This window comes from Gavialis gangeticus, unplaced genomic scaffold (genome assembly GCF_001723915.1).
Source record: "Gavialis gangeticus isolate Ggan-Ray unplaced genomic scaffold, GavGan_comp1, whole genome shotgun sequence".
Lineage (NCBI taxonomy): Eukaryota > Metazoa > Chordata > Crocodylia > Gavialidae > Gavialis > Gavialis gangeticus.
Window position 1 is genome coordinate 10,661,742 of NW_017729004.1, and position 23,817 is coordinate 10,685,558.

General features: G+C 50.9%; 1 protein-coding gene across 1 annotated transcript in view; it reads left to right on the plus strand.

Moving 5' to 3' along the window:
• The first annotated feature begins 5,000 nt into the window (after positions 1-5,000).
• VILL (villin like) overlaps positions 5,001-23,817 on the plus strand; it is a 59,469-nt gene continuing 40,652 nt past the window's right edge. Inside the window, exons 1-2 of the mRNA XM_019508083.1 lie at positions 5,001-5,132; positions 20,468-20,549. Of these exons, the coding sequence (XP_019363628.1) occupies positions 20,481-20,549 (69 nt within the window). The 5' untranslated portion in view covers positions 5,001-5,132; positions 20,468-20,480. The remainder of the gene's footprint in view (positions 5,133-20,467; positions 20,550-23,817) is intronic.

A 23,817-nucleotide genomic window follows, 5' to 3' on the forward strand; every position in this document is an offset into this window, starting at 1 on the left:
GTTAGGGCGGCTAGGAGCTGGAACCAACTTCCAAGGGAAGTGGTGCTGGCCCCTACCCTGGGGGTCTTTAAGAAGAGGCTGGATGCCTACCTGGCTGGACTCATTTGAGTCCCGTTTCTCTTTTTGGGGTTTTTTGTTGTTCTCCCGCCCTGGCGGGGGGTCGGGCTAGAAGATCTACTAGGTCCCTTCCAACCCTTAATCTATGAATCTATGAATCTGTGAATCTTACTTACTCCTACTCCTTACAACTCCTTGAAGTCACTGGGGCCAAATCCAGAAGTCGGTGCTCAGTCTAATGGTAATTCTTAGACACAGGTTAGGTGCTTAGTCCAAGTGTCTCTGGCGATTCACCTGCAGAAATGTCCTGCCTTGGAAAGGACAGAGTAAGACTAGAACAGGGCTCTCCGGACGTGAGCTCGAAACCCCCCTCCTTCACCAGTGCAACTTCTTATTAGCTGTCACCTGCCCTTGATGTCCGAAATGGGGCTGGTTAGAAATGTTTTTGTGGAAGTTGCTTTTTGATGGAAAATGGGATTTCAAAAAAACACTTCTCAAAAAAAAACTTTTGCTTCTCTGAAAAATGTCAGTGTTTTTGCCAAACGCTTAAAAATCAAAATCTTTTTGTCAAAGCTGAAAGGCACTGATTAGGCTAACCCGAGGCAGTTCTTCATGGGAGCTGTAAGGAGATGTAGCTAGCTCTGATAGCCTGAAGTCAGGCAGAAGACAAGGCAGGGTAGCGCCCAGACTGTCTTGTTCAGAGGGGCACAAACTTTCGTAGGCACCTGCCAAAGCTGTTGACAACATTTTACGCAAGCAGGGTATTGAGTACTGTGGTCCCCCTGCTTTACCTGTGGCAGGTTAGGGTGTTGTGTCAGGGTTGATGATAGTTTTAGTAAGACATTAAATTACAGATTTGTATGGGGTGGTTTGGATAGGGATGATCCTGTCTCAGACTGGGGGTTGGACTAGATGACCTCTGGAAGTCCCATCCACCCCAACTTCTCTATAATACTATGAAAAAGCAAATTTCTATGGGAAGTGTGGCTCGTTTCCTCTCATCTTTCGCACCGTGCACCAAACTCTCTGGTCAAATTACCTTTCTTATGTAGCTATAGGTTTGGGGCTTCTCTTGATACAGTTACCATGTCTTCTCCTTCTCAAATGAAGACCATGATGCATCATGAGAAATGAAGTCCAACAAGGGTATATATCTTGAAAATGGCATCACAGGACCTTCAAACTGCAACCCTAGGGAGGCACCACAATAGCATTGCAGAATCAGAAATATTCCAGATTCTGTTTACAGATGTTTTTCATCCAGCAATTGAAGAAGATTACGTTGGGTTAAATCTTGGATACATAACAACATGTTGAGCACCTTGTTTTGGGCTAGGGAAATACTCTTCTTTAAATATTCGGCTATCCCCTGAGCTATCAAAGCCGAGCCTGAAACATTTTACCATCTGAAGCATTACCTGCAGTTTGCCAGGAGTTTCCTGTCATTTCCAGTGGGGCTATCTGTCACTGGAGTATAAAATCTGATGGAACGCAGGCTTTCTGATGGACATCCAGCACTTCTGGCTCTAGCCTTCACTGAAATCCAGAGCTGTCTTATGGGTTTAACTTTTTGTGACAATAGACCCCAACCAGCAGGAGCAGGTCAGCCTGAATTTTGCTGGGTGCTGTACACATAATTAATCAAGGCTTATTCCTGCCCCAAAGATGCGATGGCCTACAAGACGAGGTGGACCAGTTGGCCGAGTCTTGCAAGAGGGCAGCCGGGTCTGGTAAAGGAGTTGGGGTTGGGAACAAATAGAAATGCATGCTCACGGTACCTAGCCAAATGGCTCTACTGATTACTACACCTCCCCACCAGCCCTAGCAGCTACTGGGTTTTATTTTACTAGGAAAGAAAGATCTTTGGACTCTTTCAAACCTTCCCATTTGGATTCGGTTCCAGGAAGGACCGAGTGTTGCAGCTGCTTCTTTTTCTCCAACCCCTTCTGCTCCATCTGTGTTCTGACTTCTGTTAACAGAGCATCCAGAAATTAAGGACTGCCTCCTGCCCCTGCAGTGATGCAGGATCCAATGGTTTTGAGATGGATGAGCGTGGAGCTTGGTTGGGGTTGAGGATTTGAGGGGGGAGGACCAATTGATCCAATTAGGAACTTGCAATCAATAGCTGTGGTGAAGGGTCGGGTGTTGCAAGTTGGTTCGTACTCAGTCCTGGGCTAAGTGGGGGTCAGCCCTTCGCTGGGAACTTCATTCACACCAGGTCTGCATTTGACTCATACGTGTTTCTCTTCCAATTTTGCCTTCCAAGTGAAATTTCCCTGCTGTTCCACCTCACCTGGAAGGGAGAGAGAGGGCTTGGCTCCTGCACCTGCTTATCTCGGGAGCTGCCTTCCTGAGGGCAGAGAGAAAGCATCATCATAACCATGTTTATTACTTTCAGTCCAACTTGGCTTCCCTGGCGCAGCACCTGCCTTGCGGTCAGGTATCATGTTGTGATCAGCGTTTGGCAGATGCACAGAGCTTTATACAACTTATAACCGCTGGGAGGAAAGCCCTGCACATGCTGAAGATAGACCCTACATGACACCATTATACAAAAGATCCTGCAAATAACGTCTCTCTTTCTAAGGAACTTTGCATTACTTTGGAATCACTGAGGCCAACTTGTTTCTTTTGCTGTGACACGGTCTGCAAAATGAATCAGGGTTTCAAGCAACCTTTAAGAAAACACTGTTGCTTGATTTTAAGTTTGGCTATTGATGCTACTAATAGAGTGCAACCTCCTCCTAATGACCCATAATGGGACTAAGAAGAATGAAGCATTAGTATCAGTTAGTTTGCTGCATCATCATAATGAAAAGTCAGTTCTTCCTCTGAGGAATAATGAAAAGTAAGTTCCTAACTGGGGGTGTAACAGAGCACAAGTTGTGATCTGTTACTCAAAGGGTCGTGGGCAAGCAGCAGAGCAGCCCGCAGGTGGCTGCACTCCCAATCAGGCACATGACCAGCAGGAAACTGCCTAATTGGGAAGAGGGTGCAACTGTTCCTGATAAGAACAGGCCCTGTTTGCTGCAAGCAGCTGGAAGAAGAACATCACCCAGCTGGAGCTGCTGTTCATGTAACAATTTGGAGGTACAGAGCAGGAGCTATGGGGATAGTGGAGGGTCCTGATCCTGGGGCACGACCTAAAACTACACCCTGCTGGGGCTGGATGGTGTGGTGGGGCTGCCAGTGGCAAGGCAGTCTCCAGGAAAAACACACCTGTGCCTCCGCAGTGAAGGGTGAGTATGGGGTACCAGAAAGCCTCAGCCCCCACTGCTTTGCAGGTGACCCCGTGGAGGTGAAAGGCTAGGGGAGCACACCTCAAAGACAAAGTAAAGTCCTGGGCTCTGAGGTTCATAAAGAGAGCAAGGTGTGAGGCTCCAGCAGGGTGGGATTTTGAGCCCTAAGAAGGAGCTGGGTGTGAAGCTCCAGAGGCAAGGGGATTGAGGCCCAGTGTCAGGGCATGAGGAGACCAAGAGGGTCCAGAGATGGGCAGGGAGCCTGAGGCAGAGGGGGTGGGAGCCTTGAGTGGGTGAGCTCAAGGGCTCAGTGTGAGGGCACAGGGATCGAGAGTCCTGATGTGAGGCACAGGAGTGTGGGTCCCAGTGTGTGGTATGCTATAGGCCAGGTGTTAGGCCATGGATGCCATCTGCAAAGCATGGGACATGGTATAAGGTGAAGTTCGGATCTGTGTATAGGCCATTGGTATCAGGGCAAGTGAATGGGCAGCCTCCCGCCTGGTTAACAGCTTTCAATTGTTTCAGCAAAGGTGTGGCAGGCAAGGTAGGTGGGCGGCTAGCCTTGAGAAGTGGGCAGGCCAACAATTAGTCACCCACTTGCTACAGGAGACCATCCTTCCCCTGCCACAAGCAGGAGCATTGTGGTGGTAGCTAGCTTTGGTCATCTATGGAAAATACTGTACAGGGGTGGTTGGTAAATGGGCTGTGGGCTTCTGGGCAGATAAGGATATTCCTGGCCTGCTAAGGGTGAGGAGGGACCATTCAGATCTCAGTCAGGGAAAACTAGGCAGTGTGAGAGAATTGCTGAGCCTTGGTGTCTTTAGAAACAAGGGAGATATTGTCTGTTTTGGCTCAGACACTGATGTTATGCAGTGCTAAATCTACACAGGCAACTGCCTTTCTTAATGCCTATGTCACACCTAGCATCCTAAGCCCCCACCGAGTGCTTCATGAAAAGTGGGAGGTATCTCTATCTCTATTTCACAGATGGGGAAGCTAGAGCACAGACAAGAGAAGGCAACTGCCAAGCTGGGAACAGATCTTGGGTATGTCAAGCCAGCACCCTAGCCACAGGTCCCCTCTGCCTGCCCTGTTTGCCTTCGCAGGAACAGAAAAGGCCTGGGCTGAGCACCAGCGTTCACAGTATGAGATACGGGCCCATCTGGGTGCTTCCAGCTGCAGCTTCTGAACCATCAGCTACAGCAACTTCTTCCTCCCGTGTGTGAGGGAAGGAGGAAGCTACAGGCTGGTAGCTAAGGGCTGGGCGTGGGACCTGACAAGGGTTTTTTTTTCCCAGACGGCCAGCCTGGTTGCATGGCCTTCATACGCTGTTATGTGACTGCATCAGCCAAACATTCCTTACACGCTAGGCCAACAGCAAACCACGGGGCGTGGGGGACGAAAAAACCTCTTTGCTTCCTAAATGCAAACCACACCGTTCAGTATCGGAGCAGCATTTACTCATTAGCACCCGCTGAGTTTCTGATGGAGAGGTCCAGATGGGCTGCGGAGGAGACTTCTTCTAGCACCTCTGGTGCAGAGCGGGTGTGAGCGGTGAGCTCGGGGAGTCCTGGCCGGGGGCATGCTGGTGGAGCCTCTCTCTTTCCCTCCATCCTTTAGCGAGTCTCACTGAAGGGAATGGGTGTGACCTGGTGGTGGGAGGTTCCTGGCACTCACTACAGTATTGAATTACTGATTTCTGCCATTCCCTCTGACAGAGGTGGCAGAGCAGCAAACAAAAGCACGTCCAGCTCCCTTGCCGACGGGGACAGAGCTCTGCCCGCGGGTTCACCTGGCAAGGAAAGGAGGGGAGGACGTTTTGCACTTGACACTAAGGTAAGCTGCTTTCTTTTAAGCCTCTTAGGTTTTATTTCTAAAAGGTCAAAGCTACTTGCTGACCACTTCCCCTGAACGAGGCACAGGTCCTTTAAAAAGTTGGGCCAGATCCGCAGCTGGTATAAATCAGAATTGCTCCATTAAAGTCAACGCAGGTCCTGATTTACACCACTTCCGAGATCCAGCCAGACATGTTCACACACGTGACTTTATTTTCCATCCCAGATTTCTGAGGCTCTGGTGAGCCCACCTCTCAGCCCCTCTGCTGCGAGGAAACGCAGCCGTGGGCTCCTTCCCAGCTCAGCATTGCTTCCACTGCCGGGCAGCAAAGGAAACTCCACTCCATCTGGTTTCGTGAGGCTCACTTCCCTTTCAGCCCCGGCAAGGATTAGCTGAAAGTTTTGAACTCTGTTCGTAACGTCATCATGCTGGAGGGCGAAAGCGGGGGGGGAAATCACCTGAATGCCCAGATCTGTAGACAGCGATGGCCGTAACCCAGTCGATAGATCTGCTAAATGTTTGCAGACGAGGCTGCTGGCTTTGTCGACGCAGCCAAATGTTCTGCACACAATCGGTTTGCTCCGGTTCCCTATTGAGTTCATCCTATTCATTTCAGATGCAAATGACGCCAAGAAGCAATGGGTTTGTTACAGAGTTTTGCTTCAGGCTTCTTTGCTGGTATTTTTCTGAAGCTCATCTACTGGGGACATAAATATTTCAATACGTAGAGAGCCCACATGAATTAGCACCGGTGGGAGGTTGAAACCACCCTGACAAAGATGTAGACAAACTCTAACAATAACTGAGGCAAATTCCCCCCTCGAGGAGTTGAACTACGCAGTGAATAATCTCTGCTCCCTGCGCACACAGCAGCGAAGCGTCTAGGTTAGACCCGGGAGAGGCCACAGAAGTCGAGTGCTGGTGGCTGCAGGCCCTTTCCTGCTGTCCATTTGGGGCTGCACAAGGGCCTTGCCACTTGGGCTCCGTTGCAAGGCAGAGGCTTTTCCCTTGAGACCACGGGCACCGCCAAAGAGCCTAGTCCAGAAAGGAAATCATTGATTGTCTTTCCATGCCTTGCTGCTGGCATTTGACAAAGGCAGGTGGACCTTCTTCTTTTTTTTTTTTTTCCCCCCCTTCCCCCTTGCACAAACAAGCTGCTTCCTCCACCCCTCCCTACCAGCCGTGACGTAGGTCTCATGACATTATTTGCTTAGAAGGGCCTGATGGCAACCGTTGCCTAGGCCTCCCCCGTGGGAGTGGTGCAGCTTCATGCCATACAGGCAAGAACGGCCTCCTTGTTGGAGCGGAGCTGGGCACCTGCGGAGAGGAGGGGGGCCGTGGTGCAAAGACGGTTGCACTGCTCCTGCCCTGCCTGTATCGGTCCTGCGGAGAGAGGCCGTCTGTCCTCAGCCCTGGGAGAGCAGCATTTTTTCACTCCATTAATTTTCTTTCCCAGCTTTGAGTGACCTGGTTAAAATGCAGCTGTTTCCTGCTGTAGCTCTGTTCGGGGTGGCCGGGCCTAGCACCATTCCTGCTGAATTTGGTGAAATTGGTCTCCCTGCCGGCTTCGATCAGTGGCTCGCAACCTTTGTAGGCTCAAGGTACCCCTTAGAAAACGGTGGTTTAAGTTTTCATTCAGTTTTTGACTCTGGACAAATACTAGAGCAATTCTTCTGTTGCAAAGGATGCAGAAAGACCGCAGGAAGTCAGGATGTTTGTAACACCATGGATTCCTGATTCTCTGGGTCAAATCGTGTTCGCACACCTAACAGTCCTAACGTTTTGGGGCAGCCTGCAGCACCCTGGAAAGGGTCTTGGGCCAGCCCTCTGGATGTATCCTCTGGATCCTGTGGAGGTGTTTGCACACCGAATGGTGCTAACATTGCATGGTGCACTGCAGCATCCTGACAAGGATCTCGGAGCACCTCGGGGTGCCATGGCACCTTGGGTGAGAATCAGCGGCTTAGATGAAGCTGGATTATGCTTCACTTTCAGCCCAGACCTCTGAAGTATCTGGTCCATTGAAGTGCGGTTTGGGGTCATGGAAAAGCTCTTTCCTGGATTACCAGTGAACAAGTATGAATGAGTGGGCCCTAATCGGCCTTCTTGAGGGACCTGTGTTATTCCATAACCGTGTACAGCCACATTGAAGTTGTATTTCCTGCTATTGATTCACTTTCCAGACAGGACTTCCCGTATTTGCCTCCTCACAGAGAGCTTCCCCAGTCTCGTGCTTTCCAGCTGCCTGACCTGCTTTTTCCTCTTTTTCCCCATTCTTCCCTTCTCTCCTTGGTAAAGCGCCCTTCTTCCAGAGAGAGCAGCCTCCAGTCCCAGCTTAGTGGGAGCTGCTGCATAACGAGGAGGAAAACTCCATGGACAGCTGATGATGCAATCCTTGCAAAGTCCTGTTTCATGTTGGTTGGGTGTTAATTAGGTGGGAAATACTTTTCCAAGGGCAGGGTGGGAAGACACTTGGCTGGGATGGTTTAGTCAGGGATGATCCTGCCTTGAGCAGGGGGCTGGACTAGATGACCTCGTGCAGTCCCCTCCAGCCTGACTTTCCTATGATCCTGACTCACAAAAAAGTGTCCTGATGTCAAACGATTGTCCTCTTCTCCACTGGGATGAAACCAAAACCTTTCAAAAAGGCGAGATCTGCTCAGCTCAGACCAGTCAGTCCTGCGATTTGAGCATCCACCTGAGCTGCGCGCACCCCGGGTTCAAGTCCCTGCTCAGCCTCCTTCAGACCGAGGACTTGAACTTGTCGCCAGTCTCCCATAGCCCCACTTAGTGCCTGTCCCTCGGGATGTTCCCAGGTCTCTCCTAAGCAATCTTGTTGGAGGGGTGCTGCCTTGTGCCAAATATTATGTTATCCTGTGCAGCAATGGGCTTCAGACTTGCCCTCCCGCATCCCGGGCAAGTGTCCTAATGACCGGGTCATGGAGCCAATTGCTTTCTGGTCCAATGAATCCAAGATGACTTTGCATTGAAGATGAGCCCCCCAATAATGAGATTTTATACATGGAAAACAGTAGTGGGGGGAGGCAGCCAGACCCTCCCCCTTTGCCCCCCCCACCCCATGCCCGTGCCTGTTCACCTGCTGCCTACCCACACAGCCACAACCCTCCCTCTGCCTCCGCTTGCCACCTTGCCGTCTGGCTCCAGGGCAGTCAGCGGTGATGGCAGCCCTGGCCCAGCCCAGCCAGGCAGAAGCAGTGGTGGCAGCTTCATGCAGAGTCAGGCTGGGGACAAAGCTAGAGCTAAAGTGGGGGCAGATGGCAGGGGGGTAGACTGCATGCTCTCGCCCATGCTCCCCCCACAAGCCACCCATCATGAGTCTCCCCTGTGCTCCCCTCCCACCCTGTGCTCTCCCTGCTACAGGCCCTTTCCCCGCAGCATGAGCCCCCCCAGCCCACGCAGCTTGGCTGTCGTTGGAGCACAGTAGCCACCTGCCCCAGCCAGTGTTCAAATCCAAGATTAGGATGTTGACTGGGAGAGGAGAAACCTCTTGGATTCAAGTAAATATGCTCTTTATTTATATAAATGTGCCCTTCCGGCTCCCCTCTCCCTCCATCACAAACACAGCTCATGCTCGTGCATGGTCCAAAGGCTCCTGAGAGCACCTCTCTCCATGCTGACACAGGCCCACGCTCATCCCTGGAGAGAGGGTTAGTGGCATCTAGGAAAAACAGGCCAATTATTTGCACGGCTCAGAAAAGCCATCTCATTCCCAGCACGGAGCCACGTGTAATTGCTTCAGAGGTCTGTATGTAAATACTCGAGCAAAACTCCTGCAAAGCTACATCCCCTTCTCCAATTTCTTTACCGTAAGAGCTTATTCTGTGGCGTCAGCACTCGGCAGCGTAATAACACGCCTCTCTCTCGTCCTTTTCCCACTTCCAAGACAGATGTTACATAGGGGATGCTAAATTGCATGCTGGAGCTTCATCCATCCAGAGCAGTTACTGTGGGATGCATTATTCAGGGCTTCAGGCCTCTCCTGCCTAAAAATGATTCCTTGCCAGGTCATGGAGAGAGAAAGTATAGTCTTCTAGCTGCTCTGTATTTACCAGAGGCCTTATGAAGCCAGCCAAACAAGGTGGCTTCACCAGAAACCAGGTGAGGCAGAATATCTACATACAGCCCCTCTATGCCTCTGCTACCTGTCTATAGGATAGACAGGGTGACGTACCAAAAAGGTTTCAGCAGCTTGTGCCTATCCATCAGTAGGAGTTCCCTATCCTAAAGACATGGGCATACATGAAAGTTGCCTGTCAAGCTCATCCTTCACCACACAGTGCTATTGGGGGATAGCAAGGCCTGGTTGAGGTCCTTAGAGGCTAATTTAACCTCTGGTTCCTGTCTCAGGTCATGTTGGCGCTCGCCAAGGAGCTGCCGTGTCCAGCCCCAGAGGTGGCTGCCCATAGTGACACTCTTAGGCATGTGCACATGATTTTGCACTCAGGCAAAATGCCCAGCAGGACTTTGGGGTGAGCAAGAAAGGTGAGATTTCGACCCACCTAGGTTTTAAGGCTCTCCCTTCAGTATGAAAAATCAGATCGTCCTGCATCGTGTTCATTGTGGTTATCTCCCATCTGCCACCTCAGCAGCAGCAAAAGGGGCAGTCAGCATTTTTCCTCCTCTCCCCCAGTTTCTGTGACGTGACGCCCCCCAAGCGTTCGGCTCCGGCTCCGGCTCCTTGGCTTGTCCCAAGGAGAACCGGGTTTTTGAGTGCTCTCCCATCCAAGTCTCCATCCAGGCCTGGGGCTGCAGAGCCTGCAGGATGAGGTGCGTTTGGTCTGGCCTGGCCATATCGTTCGTGACGGCGGAGGGGCAGGGCGGTGTGCTTCATCACACTGTTTGGCTTAGGGGTCCATAAGATCACCTCAAGGGAGTCGGGTCTGGATGTGCTTTCTTGCTTCGCTCGCGTGCTGCCGTCCTGCCTGCTCGCAGGCGAGGTTCCTCTTGCTGGTCGTGCTCCTTTCTCGAGTCGCAGGGAGTAACAAAATACCTGCGCTGCGAACGAGCTCAAACCAGTCTTTGCCTGAAAAGCCGTGTCAGTGGGAGGCGGTAGCAGACACCAGACCCTTTGTTTCGCAATCCTTTGTGGGCTAGACTGAGCCATTAGATCCAGTCCCAGGTAGAGAGCAGTTTATAATCTGCCCCCGACCCCCAGGAATAGCTCAGGGAGAACAGTGAGATCGTGATTCATGACGGGAGCCCTTGCTTCCCTTTATCTGTATGGAGAACGACTCTTGTTAGGGGCAGTTTATGACCTTGTTGCCCCCATTTAGCTCCAGCATGGGGGTGAGCTAGACTTACAGCTCCTACTCACCTCCAGCCCCTTCAAACCCACATAGTCCCCTGCCAAATACCCGAACCCCAAGCCCTGTGCGGTGGGTTGGAGCTGGGCCATGCCCCTTTCCCTCTATGGGCTGCTCCCCCTGCCCCTGGCTGGATGAGGGCCAGAACATACTCCCTTTCTCCCCGTGGGGACGGGTTGCTCCTGCTCCACTTCACATGGCTGGATGGGACCTGCTGCGCCCATCCCGGGCACTGGATCATAACCACCGACTGGATCCGGCCCATGGACGGACCGGGCATTGCCCATCCAGTCCACCAGGGAAAAAAGGTTGAGCATCACTGCTCTGGGGTTTGAGTTTGTGCTAAAGGGTGAAACCTCTTAGCTGGGAGCTGTAGCTAACTCATCTCCCCCACGGACCAGGCCCAAAAGGTCCAGTGGGTTTGGCCGGTACCCAAGGAGCTCCACAAACCAGGAATGAATGCAATGCCAAAGACGTTGGGAAGGGCAAACACAGCTGGTGAGGGGTGATGCTGCTTGAAAGTCTCCTACGGGAGAGTCCCAGAGATGGCAGTATACAGCCGGACACCAGCGTATGCAACTGGCCGTAGGAAGGCAGGGCAGAGAGGGCTGCTCGTGGTCTCCGAAGGGAAGATCACCTGAAAAACTGGCTCGCTTTCAATGCCCGGCGCCCACACGAGAGCTGTCAGGGCTAAGCTTGTCCTGACCGACAGCGAGCGGGACATGGGATAGGGCTGGCTGGGAGCAGCTCGTCTCTTGACAGAAATGCTTCTAGTTTCCCTGTTCGCTTGGGCAATGACACTGCGTACAGGAGTCTCATCACAGGACCAAGGGCAATGATGCCTTTGCTGCTACGGCAAGGGACCCCAGTCGTGACTATATCTGTCACCTCTGGGCAGAGACAGGTGCTTGTTCCCCATGGGGAAGCTTCACCAAAAATTCCCCTCCGCTTTCTCTGCTGACGTGGCCAAGCTTAATTTGCATTTGACACCAGTTATGCATGAACTTGGCTTTTGAGAGGTCAGACGTGCTTTAAAAAAAGGGGCCGGGCCAGCAGCCCCCAGCTGGCCTCGACACCTCCCCGTAAGACCCATGTAGGACAAAACTGGAGCAGGAAAGAGGAGTTATCTCTTCATTTTGAAATGTTAATCTCTCCGATTTCTAGGAGGAAGCTATTGATACTGGGCCCAGACCTCAACGGTTGTTGATGGTGACTCTTCACACACAGTGACACGAATGGCCTGTTAGGATCAGGCCTCCTCACTTGCCCTTGGTCTCGGGCTTGTCCGCTTCAGCCGGGCCTGAGGTGAACTCTTCTTTTGCACCTAAAAGCTTGCTAAGAGCTTTTTTCCAGCTGCCCAGTTGCGCTAATAAAAGCATTCCCATCTACTTAAAAAACCTCGCCCACTTTTCTTTTAAGCTGGAGTAGATGATAGTCTTGATTTCATATTTATTCCCATTTAACCTTGTTGTACACACTCAAGCCCCAAGATCTTGACTCGTAAGAGCTGTTTTTTGGGTGGTGAAGTACCTTTTCAAAAACAGCCTCTAATTTGGGGCTCCCACATGCAGGACCCAAAACAGTAAGTACCTCAGTGGATATATAGGCGCTTTTAAGAAATGCTCTGATTTTTAGCTGCCCTGAGTACTCTCAGCCACTCGCAGTAGCTGAGTGTTCAAAACTGGGCACCCAACACACAAACACCGGAGCTCAGCGGCCGTTTGGCAATGTTTGGCCTGGACTAGCGAAGAAGGGAAGCCCCCGCGCAGAGACCGTTGCCTCCGCGTGACGCTTGATGGCACCCGAGAACCTCAGCAGATTAAAGCCGAAGCGAAATCGTAGGCAGCCCGCGTTGCCTGATCTGTGAGGTTGGCTGTGGCCTCCTTGAATGGCACGGGTTGTTTCTCTTCAAAAATGCTCATACAATGAGACAGCTGGGTAACCCTTGACCCTTTCCCACCTTGCATTCAGGGAGAGCTTTTTGCCCGCTCTGCCTGGAGTCTTCTGCCCGCTCACAGAAACGGCGGCCCAATTTCTGAAGTTCGTGAGAGCGGTGGGGTGCCGAGCGCTGCGGAAGGACTCCGGTGGAGAGTCCCTTCACCGACCTTCTAGGAGCTGCCTCTGTCCCCCGCTTGTCCGCCCGCGCTCTGCTCCTTCAGGGCTCAGCACTCGGCTCCTGGGCGATACGTTCCTGTAGGGCCCTGTGATGTGCTGGGGGGCTGTGGCCTTCCTCTCTCAGCTGTGAATGCTGTGGGCCTAATTAAAAACTGCTGAGAATTTGCCTAACCAGAGTGGTTTCTGGGGATACGAGGAAGTGGTGTTTAAAAGGCTCAAGCCTTGGTTCTGCTGCATAGCTTGCATGCCTCTCCTGGCCTTTCACGTGGCACATAGCTCTGCCTTGAGGTCGAATGCCAGGGCACTTTCAGACAAACGTCTCCACTGCAGCGGAGTTGGAAGGAAGCTGGAGAAGGAAAGATTTGTGAACAATGAATCAGCACCTTTATTTATCTCCCTGTTTGCAGCAACCCCTGGACGGGGTCCATATTCTCTTACTGAATCAATAATTGTTTCATGAGAAGCCTACCTTTATGCAAACTTGCGTCAGTCTTCATCTCATCGTGCATTCGAAAATAATGCACCTGAAGAGCCCTGGTGCCAGGACAAACCTTGACACACGGCGTTTGCATTCAGCAGATCCTTAAACTGTGCTTGGATATCCATTCACACCTCTGCAAAGGGCATGCAAGTGTGTGCTCTCTGCCTCAGGAATAAACACTGGTTATAAAGAAGAATGTTTTCCCCTTTCTGAATGCATCCCAGCCTAGTCTACTGCTTCTGGCTACATGGGCTCAGCCAGGGTCCTTGTCACTATGTGACGCTCTGCCAGTGCCCCATAACGTCTATCCCTCCCAAAGCCTTTCTTGTTGCGTAGGAGGCTTCAGAGCGATGGGCCCAGAACAGCATAGTTCTTTGACACCCTTCTCCGGCGTGCAGGATGGTGCAGAAGAGCAGCAGCTTTTCTCTGTATCTCTTCTCTTGTCTTTTCCAGTGTGGGATGGACTCTATTGAGCTTGGCTCCTTGTATATTATTGATGCATGTGCCATGACGTTTTCATACACCCTTGTGAATAGGCCTGGGTGGAGCAAGGACGGGCATCGGTGCACGATACATCCAGTTCCTGCCTGATGTTCTGCAGTTATTGTTATGAGACTTCATTGTGTGTCCCAAACGTCTCTGTCCGCACTTGTTCAGCTGCTTTACTAGGCCTCCCGCGTGTACCTACCAGAGGCAGGTCAGCCCTTAGGACTGAATGGGAGGCTCCCAAGGTGGGAACAGCTTGTGACAATAGGTCAACTGAGTCCCAGGCAAACCAGTCTGGCCAAGTTTGCTTGCCGGGTCCTCAAGTTTGGAGCAGTTGAAAGCTATCAGAGAGAGAGAATGAGAGTGAGAGGAGACAAGGGAGTGTTTTAAAAGGATTTGCAGAGGGAAATCTCTGAGAGAGGCACAGCAAGATTTGAGCAGGACTGGAAATGATTTGAACTGTTTTTTGTAGCTGGGAAGCATTGGCAATGCGTAGGGGGTGCACATGGACCCCCTGAGATTGGCCGTGCACCCCCTGGAAGCGCCAGCCGCAAAATTGGAAGTGCCGCCAGACGTGCGCTTCTGGTTTTGCCGCTGGATCAATGCCACTGGCTCTGGGGGACCCCTCCCCCCCAGTCGGCAATCGGCGGCTAAGGGACACCCCCCCCACCCACCGCCGTCGGTAATCTGGTGCCCCCCCAGACCCGGGAGGTACCGGTCGCCCATGCTGAGAAGGATCAACTGAGGTCAGAGAAGAGATCAAATCCAATTAGATTAACAGTTCTGGTTACTGAATGGTTTATCCAGCAGCTCCCAAACTCTGACCGATTGTGCACCACCAATTTCAAACAATGCAACCTTAAGTACCACCAGCAAATTGTTGTCATATAAAGTAATTATAATAAATCTGTTAACGTGTACCACTGACAGGTTGTCTGTGTACCACTGGTGGTACCCATACCACAGATTGGGAACTGCTGGTTTATACTAATATCTTTTACCCAATAGGATGATTATAATTTCAGAGAGTTTAAGGCCAGAAATGAGCGGATCATTGAGTCTGGCTTCCCCATACATGTCTCAATCAACTGAAAGCACCGGTATACTCCATTAGGTACCTTGTTTTTGGCTATAGCCATTTTTTGCAGCTGGCCAGCTGTGCTCGGGGGAATAGAATTCCTTCCCGACCCCTGCGGGTGACGGACTGAAACCCTGAAGCACAAGATTTGATTAAAAGCATCATCCTACTGTAGAGGTGCACGTGTTATGAGTATGCTGAAGATAACGCAGGCAGTCCTGTTCTCCCGTTGCCCCATGAGCAAGGGACCTACGCAGGAAGAAGTCACAGATCCATAGATTTCAAGGACAGAAGAGACTACTCGGACCTGCCAGTCCAGAGCTACATTTAGGTCTCTTTCCAAAAGGTACATTTTAATTTCTTAATGAATCCAAGAACTGGTGAGTCTGCAACCTGCCTTGGCTGAGGTAGTTCAATGTTTAATCACCGTCTCACCCCCACAAAATTATCTCATTTCAAGGCTGAATTTATCTGAATTTGACTTCCAGTCACTGGACCTTGTTTTGCCTTTGTCAGCAAGGCGAAAGGCCACCTTGCTGTCAGATATTGTTTTTTATAAGTAAGCTCCTGTGTGTCGTAATTGAGTAACTTCTCCACCTTCCTGTTGATAAGCTGAATAAATTGCCTTCTGGAAGTCTCATTTAGCAAGGCTGGTTTTCCAGGCCTGGATCACTTTTGTTGTCCTCCATTGAAATCTTTCCAGTATTTCTTCTTCCTTGCTGCGGTGTGGACACCATATTTAGGTATAGCATCTATTCGTAGTTCTCAAATATGTTGCCTTGCATTTGTGTACATTAAAATGAGTCCCACTGGGTTATAAGTAATTCATTGGGTGATTCAGATAATTCTGGGGCTGGTCCTCAGTATTTGCTACCCTGCCAATCTTTTTTATCATCCACAAACCTTTTCAAATTTTGTACCATCATCCAGACTGGCATTTTTCAAGTTGGGGTATGCTTAACCCCGGGAGCATGTGATGAAATTGTAGAGGGTACGTGCGAGGAAGGAATAGGAAAGCAAAAAAAAAGGAAAAGGGGACATATAAATGGAGGAAAAAGAAGAAATGAAGAACACCTCAGCAGCGTCTCTAGGGTTGCTGGTGAAATTGTAGTGTGGTTGTAGTGACAAAGTGTTTCTTTATGATCCATCATGCAAATCATTGGGATGTACAACAGGATATTAAATGTAAAAAAGGACAGGCATCCCCAAAAAATGTGAGAACCGCTGACCTAGGTCATTGATAAAATATTAAATAGCATTGGAGCATGAACCAGTAACTGGAAAACCTCCCATTAGCAACTGCATGTTGAGATCTCTGTGTGAACCAGCTCCTAACCCACCCTCTGTGTGTACTATACAGTCTATATGAATGAACTTGTATGATGCAAAGCAGCCATTTCTCTCTTCCACCCCTGCCTCCCTCCACACTTTTGTTTATCCATCTCAAATCATTATCACAACTTGGCTTGGGAGGGTATCCAAGGTTCATATGCTTCAGTTTGAGCAGGCACATTACTTGTGCGGAAAGCTATAAGGCATCACAGAAGTGCACGTTATATATGGGCACCTGGCGTTCCCCACTCTTCGCAGTCAAAGTCCTTGCTACATGTCTGCTCTTCTGGTTGAAGAGCTGGGAAAAGAACTAGCCTTGCTGACTAAATGCTTCTTAAAATCTAGAGCTGATGCTATCCAAAACCCGAGACAACAGGCAAACCCCACTGTTGGTTTTACAGAGTGTTTCCATTTGGACTGAAGCCTACTTACTCCTTCGGGAACATGCCTAGCAATAGGCTAGATATTGCCAAGGCACAGATCGCCTGGCTTAGGGCTGTGCTTGCAGGATGTGCCTGGCTCCGTGGATGCTACTGCAGTGGCCTCCAGAAGTTTCTCATTCCTTGGGACTGCTCTCATGCTTAAGTCCTCCTCGATAAAGGACAGGGTGTGGACAGCTTTGCAGCTTCGGTCTACAGCATCTACTGCCAATTCAAATATTACCTATGAACACAGAAACCACAGATGTCTAATATTTTCCTAAAGCTTTAGAGCATGTTAGTCATTTCATCTGGGGCTTGTATTGCCATGATTGCAGCAAGTTAAGAGCATGAGTTGAATACAAAAACACCAAGTAAAGTTTAAATCAGGGTATTCTTTAGGGGTGTGACACAAATCCCAGCTACCGTTTTGGATTCTGCCTTTCCCTCGCAGGGACCTGGAGATTGTGTGTAGGTGTGATACCGAATCTGTACTCTCAGCCTGCGCCGCATGTACCCAAGCGGGAAAGTGACAGTGGAGATTGCCATTGTAAAGCGGTTAGTTAGTCATCACTCCTGAAGTGACCTTGATACTTTCTGAGTCATCCAGTGGTTCCTGGAGAATATTTCGTCCCTGCACAACACCCTACCCAGGGCGATGGCACCAAACTTAGCAAGTGGCCAGAACAATGAGTCACTGCTGTCATCCTGGACGATGTGTGACAGGATAGCAGGCCACCAGCCACTTCGAACTGCAGGTGTCCCTTTGTACTACACCACAGAGGATACAAGTTATTTCAGCCCCCACCTATAATGCTTGGGGCTTTGGCTCAAGCTGTACCAAGGCTTTTACCTCTGGAAGTCCCACGTTCAAACCTTGCTGGTGGTAGGCATCAAGGACCATCAGTGTTTCCAGAGCTTGTGTCCTTATTTGCCAGCGGTGTCCTGCAATGTTGTGCTTGCTCTATGTATTTGTAGCTCTCTCCAGGTGTTATCAGAGAAAATGAGAGTTGGAAGGACCTCAGGAGGTCATTTAGTTCAACCCCCTGCTTATAGCAGGACCGTCCCCACCCATATCATCCCTGCCAGGAGTAGGCAGAGGGCAGAGAAAGACAACTTCGGGTTCCACGTACTGCGGTGAAGACACAAGGACAAGGAGAACAAAGACAAAATACAATTTGAAGCCAAGTGGGATCAGCTTTGAGGAGGCAGGGCTGGATGAGGCCTGCTCCCTCTGCTTCTGCCCTGTAAGGATGTGTCCTCAGTGCATGCAGGCCACCCTGTGCTGGTGGTCAGATGAGCCAGTGTTGCCCTAGGAGGGCTGCCACTGGCCGGCAGGTGATAATACACCCAAGGGAAAAGCCCTTTGTTTACACGCTCTGTGAAGAACCACAGGGGAAGAGCCACCCGTGGCTTGGGAGGACGGTCTGAATATCATTGCACTAGCCAGGGTTACAGCAGTGGTTCCCAATCTTAGGGTCATGACCCGATTAGGGGTCACAGAGATAAAACTGGGGTCACACACTGCTGAGGAGGGAGGCACATCCCCCCAGATCTGTGCATGGAGCAGGGGCAGATGTGGGCTGCCTGCTGCGCGCTCGAGGCTCCCCACCCTGCGTCCCCCCAGGGCCTCGGTAGCAGAGTGGGGTGGGGTGGGGTGGGGCGGGGAGGCTCGGTGTCGCGTCTGGGAGCCCCGTGCTGGCTGCGCCACCATGGCGAGGCACCCCTGCCTGGCTGGCAGCAGCAGAGGACAAACTCCACACTGCCACTGCTGCTGCTGGGTGGGCAGGGGGCACCTCGCTATTGCAGCACGGCCAGCATGGGGCTCCCAGCCATGTCACCGAGCCTCCCTGCCCTCCCACACCAGGTCCTGCCTGCTACGCTGTGGAGGATCCACGCTCTGCTCCAGCCACAGCAGCTGCCACCTCCCATGGGGGTAGCTGGGGCTCGGGCAGTGCTGGGGGGTCGGGGCTGCAGGCCCTGGCCCCGTTGTGGGTGGGCATCTTGAAATGGGGTCATGCTGAGAAAATGAGGTCACACTAAGGACCATTGTGGAAAGCACCGGGTTAGAGGGAGATTTTCCAAAGGAGCAGATTGCCCTGGATCTGCTTATGGCATCTCTTGCTTCTTCAATGCATCGTACACTCACAATAAACCTCCCAATGCCAGCCTGCTCCAGACAAAACGCTCCTTTGCATCTGTTTTGCTCCCTGGGGGGACAGGCTGAGAGAGGTTGCTGACAGCTCAGTCAGCTGGGACAGGCACTGCTCGAAGGCCCTCTGGATACAGCTTAGTGCTGTCCACCGTCAAGGCAGGGCCCTGGTCTTGATGGACATGGGGTGTGCTCCACCCTGGCAGGTCCTGCGTCCCTATTGCAACGGCGGGCTCCCTGAGCATGTCCGTACTGCACGGGCCAGGGACTTGGTCCTGCCTCTGAGGAAATGAGCCCTGTCCACTCATTCTGGGTATGGCCATCTTGGGAATGAAGTGGTGAAGTTGCTCTGAGGGGGGCCTACGCCGCCATGCTCGAGACCTGGGTTTCCAGCAGTAGCTTGGGGTGTTCCTAGGACATCCTTCGTGCCCCACCTCTGGGGTTTAAAAGTAGGTGTGGGTGGCCAGGGCTCATTGCGTCAGCTGAAAGACAGAGCTCTCTGCCTCTTCAGTGCAGACCAGGAGTCTCTCTTAGCGTGCCTGCGCACAGCTCCTACCACAACTTCTGCCGCTGTAATACAGATAACAACTGTTGCTTCTTGCAGGCTACCCTTTGCCTCTGGTTTTCCTTCTAGGACCAGGCTTCATTCATTGCATTATGCTGTGGGTTTAATGGGGTTATTGTGTTGTTTGCATCTCTTATTTTGCCTGGCTGTGGGACAGGTCAGAGACTTGGCCAACTTTATGCTCAACAATAATATGCTGCCCTCCAAGATGTAAGTACACATGGCTCAACAAAAAAACAGGAAGCATGCAAGGGGCAGGGCTGGCTGGCTCTAGTCAAAGCAGGTCTTTCATTCGGGAGGAAAGCAGGCAGAGAATAAAATGCAATCCAAGTGTTGTTTTTTCTCAGCCCAAGTATCGTGGTTAATTTTGTCATAACTCAACACAAATGGGGCGAGAGAGGAAGAATTGGCTTGGTGCCTTAATGAAACAAATTAAAGCCAGTAAATCGTGTCTTGCCCTCAGCTGCTGCACCCCGGGACCTTAACTGGGGGAGAGAGTGGATGGGAACATTTGGCCTATTGACTGTAAATGCTGCAATGAACTGTGTCCCTCTACCACTGTCTCCTGCCTAGATTAAGAACTGGTCACCTGCAGGTCATAGATCCTCTATGGAGGGAGGCTTTCCTCTGGATGGTAGTAAATGGGATCTCTGCTGTCTCTGTGCAGATGCAAGGAGGAGCAGTCACAGTGATGACAACAACACCATTAATGTGTCACTGTTGTAGCAAAGGTCTATTGCTCAAAATATAGATTACAAGTGTCAGCCCTAGCACCCTGATTAAATTGCATTTTGCCTAAATTTCCCTGTAGAGCTCATTGGTTTATGCATCCCTTGGCACTTCCTGGCTTTAAATTACTACTACATAATGATATGAAACAATGCTTGGCTATGGAGTTCTACCCAAAAAAACGGAGCTGCAGGTGTCTGGTTGATTAAGTGAATCCCATCTATGTAGTCTGGAGCCTTCTGGACGCCTGGGCATTTTATGTAGGGGTGTTGTGTGCTGCACATGGAAACAAAACTTGGGTAGGTGAAAAATCAGGGCTGGGATTCCAGGTGAGCAGCCAGTTCTGCTCTGCCACACCACGTAGCACATGCAGAAAGCCAGCAGGGTGTCGAAGGACCAGCTCCCAGCTCCAGACTCCACTGCCTGGCATATCTGATTGAGCTTTTTCTGGTGCTCAAACTCAATGCAAGATGGTAACAAACCAGAGTGGGAGCATCCTGCCCTTACAGATGTAATCCATAAATACAGCAGAAGTCTACAGGGACTTCATTCTTAGGAGTGAATCTAAGCAGATGCACCTCACTGTCATTTGACCTCGAGTTTCCCCAAATTTACACTTATTTATTCTCCCCTTTTTGTGTCTCTCTCCTCCAGTTCCACCAGCAGAATGACGGACCCTGACACCGCACTCCCACCAATCGAGGGAAAGCTGGGGCTGCAGATATGGATCATTGAGGTACAGTGCAAGGGTGCATTCCCCACCTGCGCATGTGCTTCTGGGTGACAAGAAATCAAGGCGATGAAACCTGTGCAGGAGAGAGAGGATGGCTTTGTAGCTGTCACAGCAAGAATAGAAATCAGGCACCCCAACTTCTATTCCCAGTTTTGCCCCATTCCCTTATGTGGCTTTCAACAATATACTACTGCTCAGTTTTCCTATGTAAAACAAGAATAGTTGTGACTAGATCAGTGGTTCTCAATATTTTTAGACTGACGGCACCCCTTGGAAAATGCCAGCTCTTGGTTTTCATTCATTTCTTGACTACAGAAAAATACTAGTTATTCTTCTGTTGCAAAGAACTCAGGAAGACCACGACAGCCCTGAATGTTTTCAACACTGTGGATTCCCACTTGAAATCTCTGGGTTTATCTTGTGAATCTTATCTAGGTGTTTGCATACCTAACAGTCCTAATATTGCACAGCACCCCATGGCATCCTTCAAAGGGTCTTATAACACCCTAGGGTGCTAAGGTACCCTAGTTGACGATCACTGGACTAGAGATGGTAGGTGATAGGAGTAAAGTTGTTTTATTGTGGTAGTCCCTAGGGAGCTTACTGTTCAGAGTGCTGCTCCTACACATAGTGACAGACGATCTCTATACTCAGCGTCCTACCATCTGAATCAGTGATCCTCAGCCAGGGAGCTGCAGCACCTGGGGTACCTTGGGATCATCTCAAGGGTGCCACGCACTGTTGGACGTGCAAACGTGATTCACAAGATAAACCCAGAGATTTTCTAATAGGAACCCACATGGTGTTAAAAACCTTCTGACTTGTTGTGGTCTTTCTGAGTTTCTTTCTAACAGAAGAATTTGTCTAGTATTTTTCTTTAGTCAAAAAACAAGTGAAAACTAAGCTGGCACTTTCCGAGGTGTGCCTTGAGTCTATAAAGGTTGAGAACTACTGCTCTAAATAGATGGGATGAAAGAAATATCATTCCACATTACAGCTGAGAGATTTGCTCCAGGTCATACTGGGAGTCTGTGGCACAGTTAGGATTTAGGTCTAGCTGGCCAAGGTCCCAGCTCTGTCACTGAAGAAGGAGACCATCTTTGATCTCCAGAGCACATAAGACAGGGGTGGGCAAGATGTAGCCCGTGGGCCGGATGTGGCCCTCCAGGCCATACTATCCGGCCCGCGGGGCCCCTAAAAAACTTAGAAAATTAATATATCTGCCTTGATGGCTTGTCAAAACTCAGTAAGCGGCCCTCCGCCCAATTATAATTGCCCGCCCCTGATATAGGATTTTTCACAGCAGCTCTGACAGCCTGGGAAAATCCCCCCAGCCCTCATGGCTTAGCACAGATGTGAGTTAGGGCTGTGCGAAACTTTGGTAGCCAATTTGATTCGGAGGAGATTCGGCCCAATTTGGCGGCCGAATCTCCCAATCCAAATCAAATAGGGAGATCTGTTAAGACAGGGACAGGCAATTATTTTGGATGGAGGGCTGCTTATCAAGTTTTGGCAAGCTGTCGAGGGCTGCATGGGTAGCCCCGCCCCTTGACAGGTGCCTCGTCCCCTGGTCGCCACCTTGTGACCGGAAGTCCTGCCACCTAACCCCTGAACTTTGCCACCAGAAGTCCCTCCCATTGTCCCCAGAAGTATTCCTTTCAGCAGTAGGTTTTGCCGTCTCAGAACCAAATAATACCAAATTATATTCTAAAAATTAAACATCTACAACGTTCATTAATTTGATTTCAAAAAATATTTTTGTCCTGATTTATGTGTTTGTGCAGTGTACATAGAGGTGATTGTATATAATAGCTTAAAATGAAGTCTTACTCTTGTATATTGTGGGGGTGCATATAGGTTTGTGGGGGCTGTGGGGGTATGCGGGGTGAGAGAGCATGTGGGTGAATATGTGGGGTGTGGGAGGAGGGTGCCTGGGTTTGTGTATGGCGGTGCAAGGGGAGGTGTGGCTGCATGTGTATGGTGGGGTGTGGGACTCACCCAGTGAACACACACACACACTCTGCCCCATGCCTGCAGACATGCACACATACAGATGCGTGCACACACACACTTCCCCTCACCCCCCCCACCAGCGTGGTCCATGCTCTGCAGTCCAGGGATCCAGCAGCCACATGGTGTCCAAGGAGGACAGGGTCAGGAAAGCAGGGCACTGGCTAGGGGTGGGTGGGGCTGGGCTGCTCAAGCCTGCTGAGGGCTCCGTCTGGGTCCTACTGCCCCTGACTCCTGTCAGCTTTGACAGCGAGCTGGGGCAAATAAATATTAATTTACTAACATTTTTAGGGGCTCCCTGGGCTGGATAGAACAGCTTGCCAGGCCATATTTTGCCCGCCTCTGCATTAAGAGGTCTGGATCGAATCAGAAGCCTCCGAATCAATTTGGAAATATTTGGCACCAATTTGGAGATTTGGCCATAGGCTAGACAGGTTTTCCTTGCATAAAGCAAACCCACTTTATAATGTAACAAGTAGGGATAGGCTCCCAAGGCAGTGAGGGAGGGAGGGAGGGAGAGAGGGAGGGAGGCTGGGACTAGGGAAGAGGCAGAGGGAGGGGTGCCGTTCTCGGGCCTGCAGCCTGCACTGTGTTCTGCCTGCCCCCCCCGTGCCCGGGCTCTGCCTGTCCCCACTCACCCCAGCTCCTGGACTGCACCATACTGTGATGCAGGCAGCTGGTGTGGGCTGCTCCCAGGGCCGCTGCAGAGGCTGGGGGGAGTGCGGACAAGCTGCATTGCATCCCATGCTGCCCGGGGCTCCGCTTGCTTCCAGTCCCCCCAGCCCCTGCTGCAGTGGCTCCGGGAGCAGCCAACACCAGCTGCCTGCACCGTGGCATGGCACAGCCCAGGAGCTGTGGTGAGTGGGGGCAGGTAGAGCACAGTGCAAGCAGCTGGCATGGGCTGCACGCCTGGGAATTGCACACCTCCCCCTACCCCTTCCCTAGTCCCTGCCTTACTCCCTCCCTCCCTCACCGCCTTGGGAACCGATCCCTAACTGTTATATAGTGGGTTCACTTTATGTGAGGGAAACCTATATACCCTATGGCAGAATCTCTGAATCGGCGCCAAATCTTTAAATCCGATTTGGCCTAATCAAATCAGGACAGTGACTCGAATCACCAAATCAAATTACTGTCCCTCCAAATTGGCCAAATCAGAATTGAATACTTGCTGCTTTGCACAGCCCTAATGTGAATGCCCTGGTGCCAGCTCTGGCTGCCCAACAGCTACTAGTTTATCTAATGCAGACACTCCCATCCT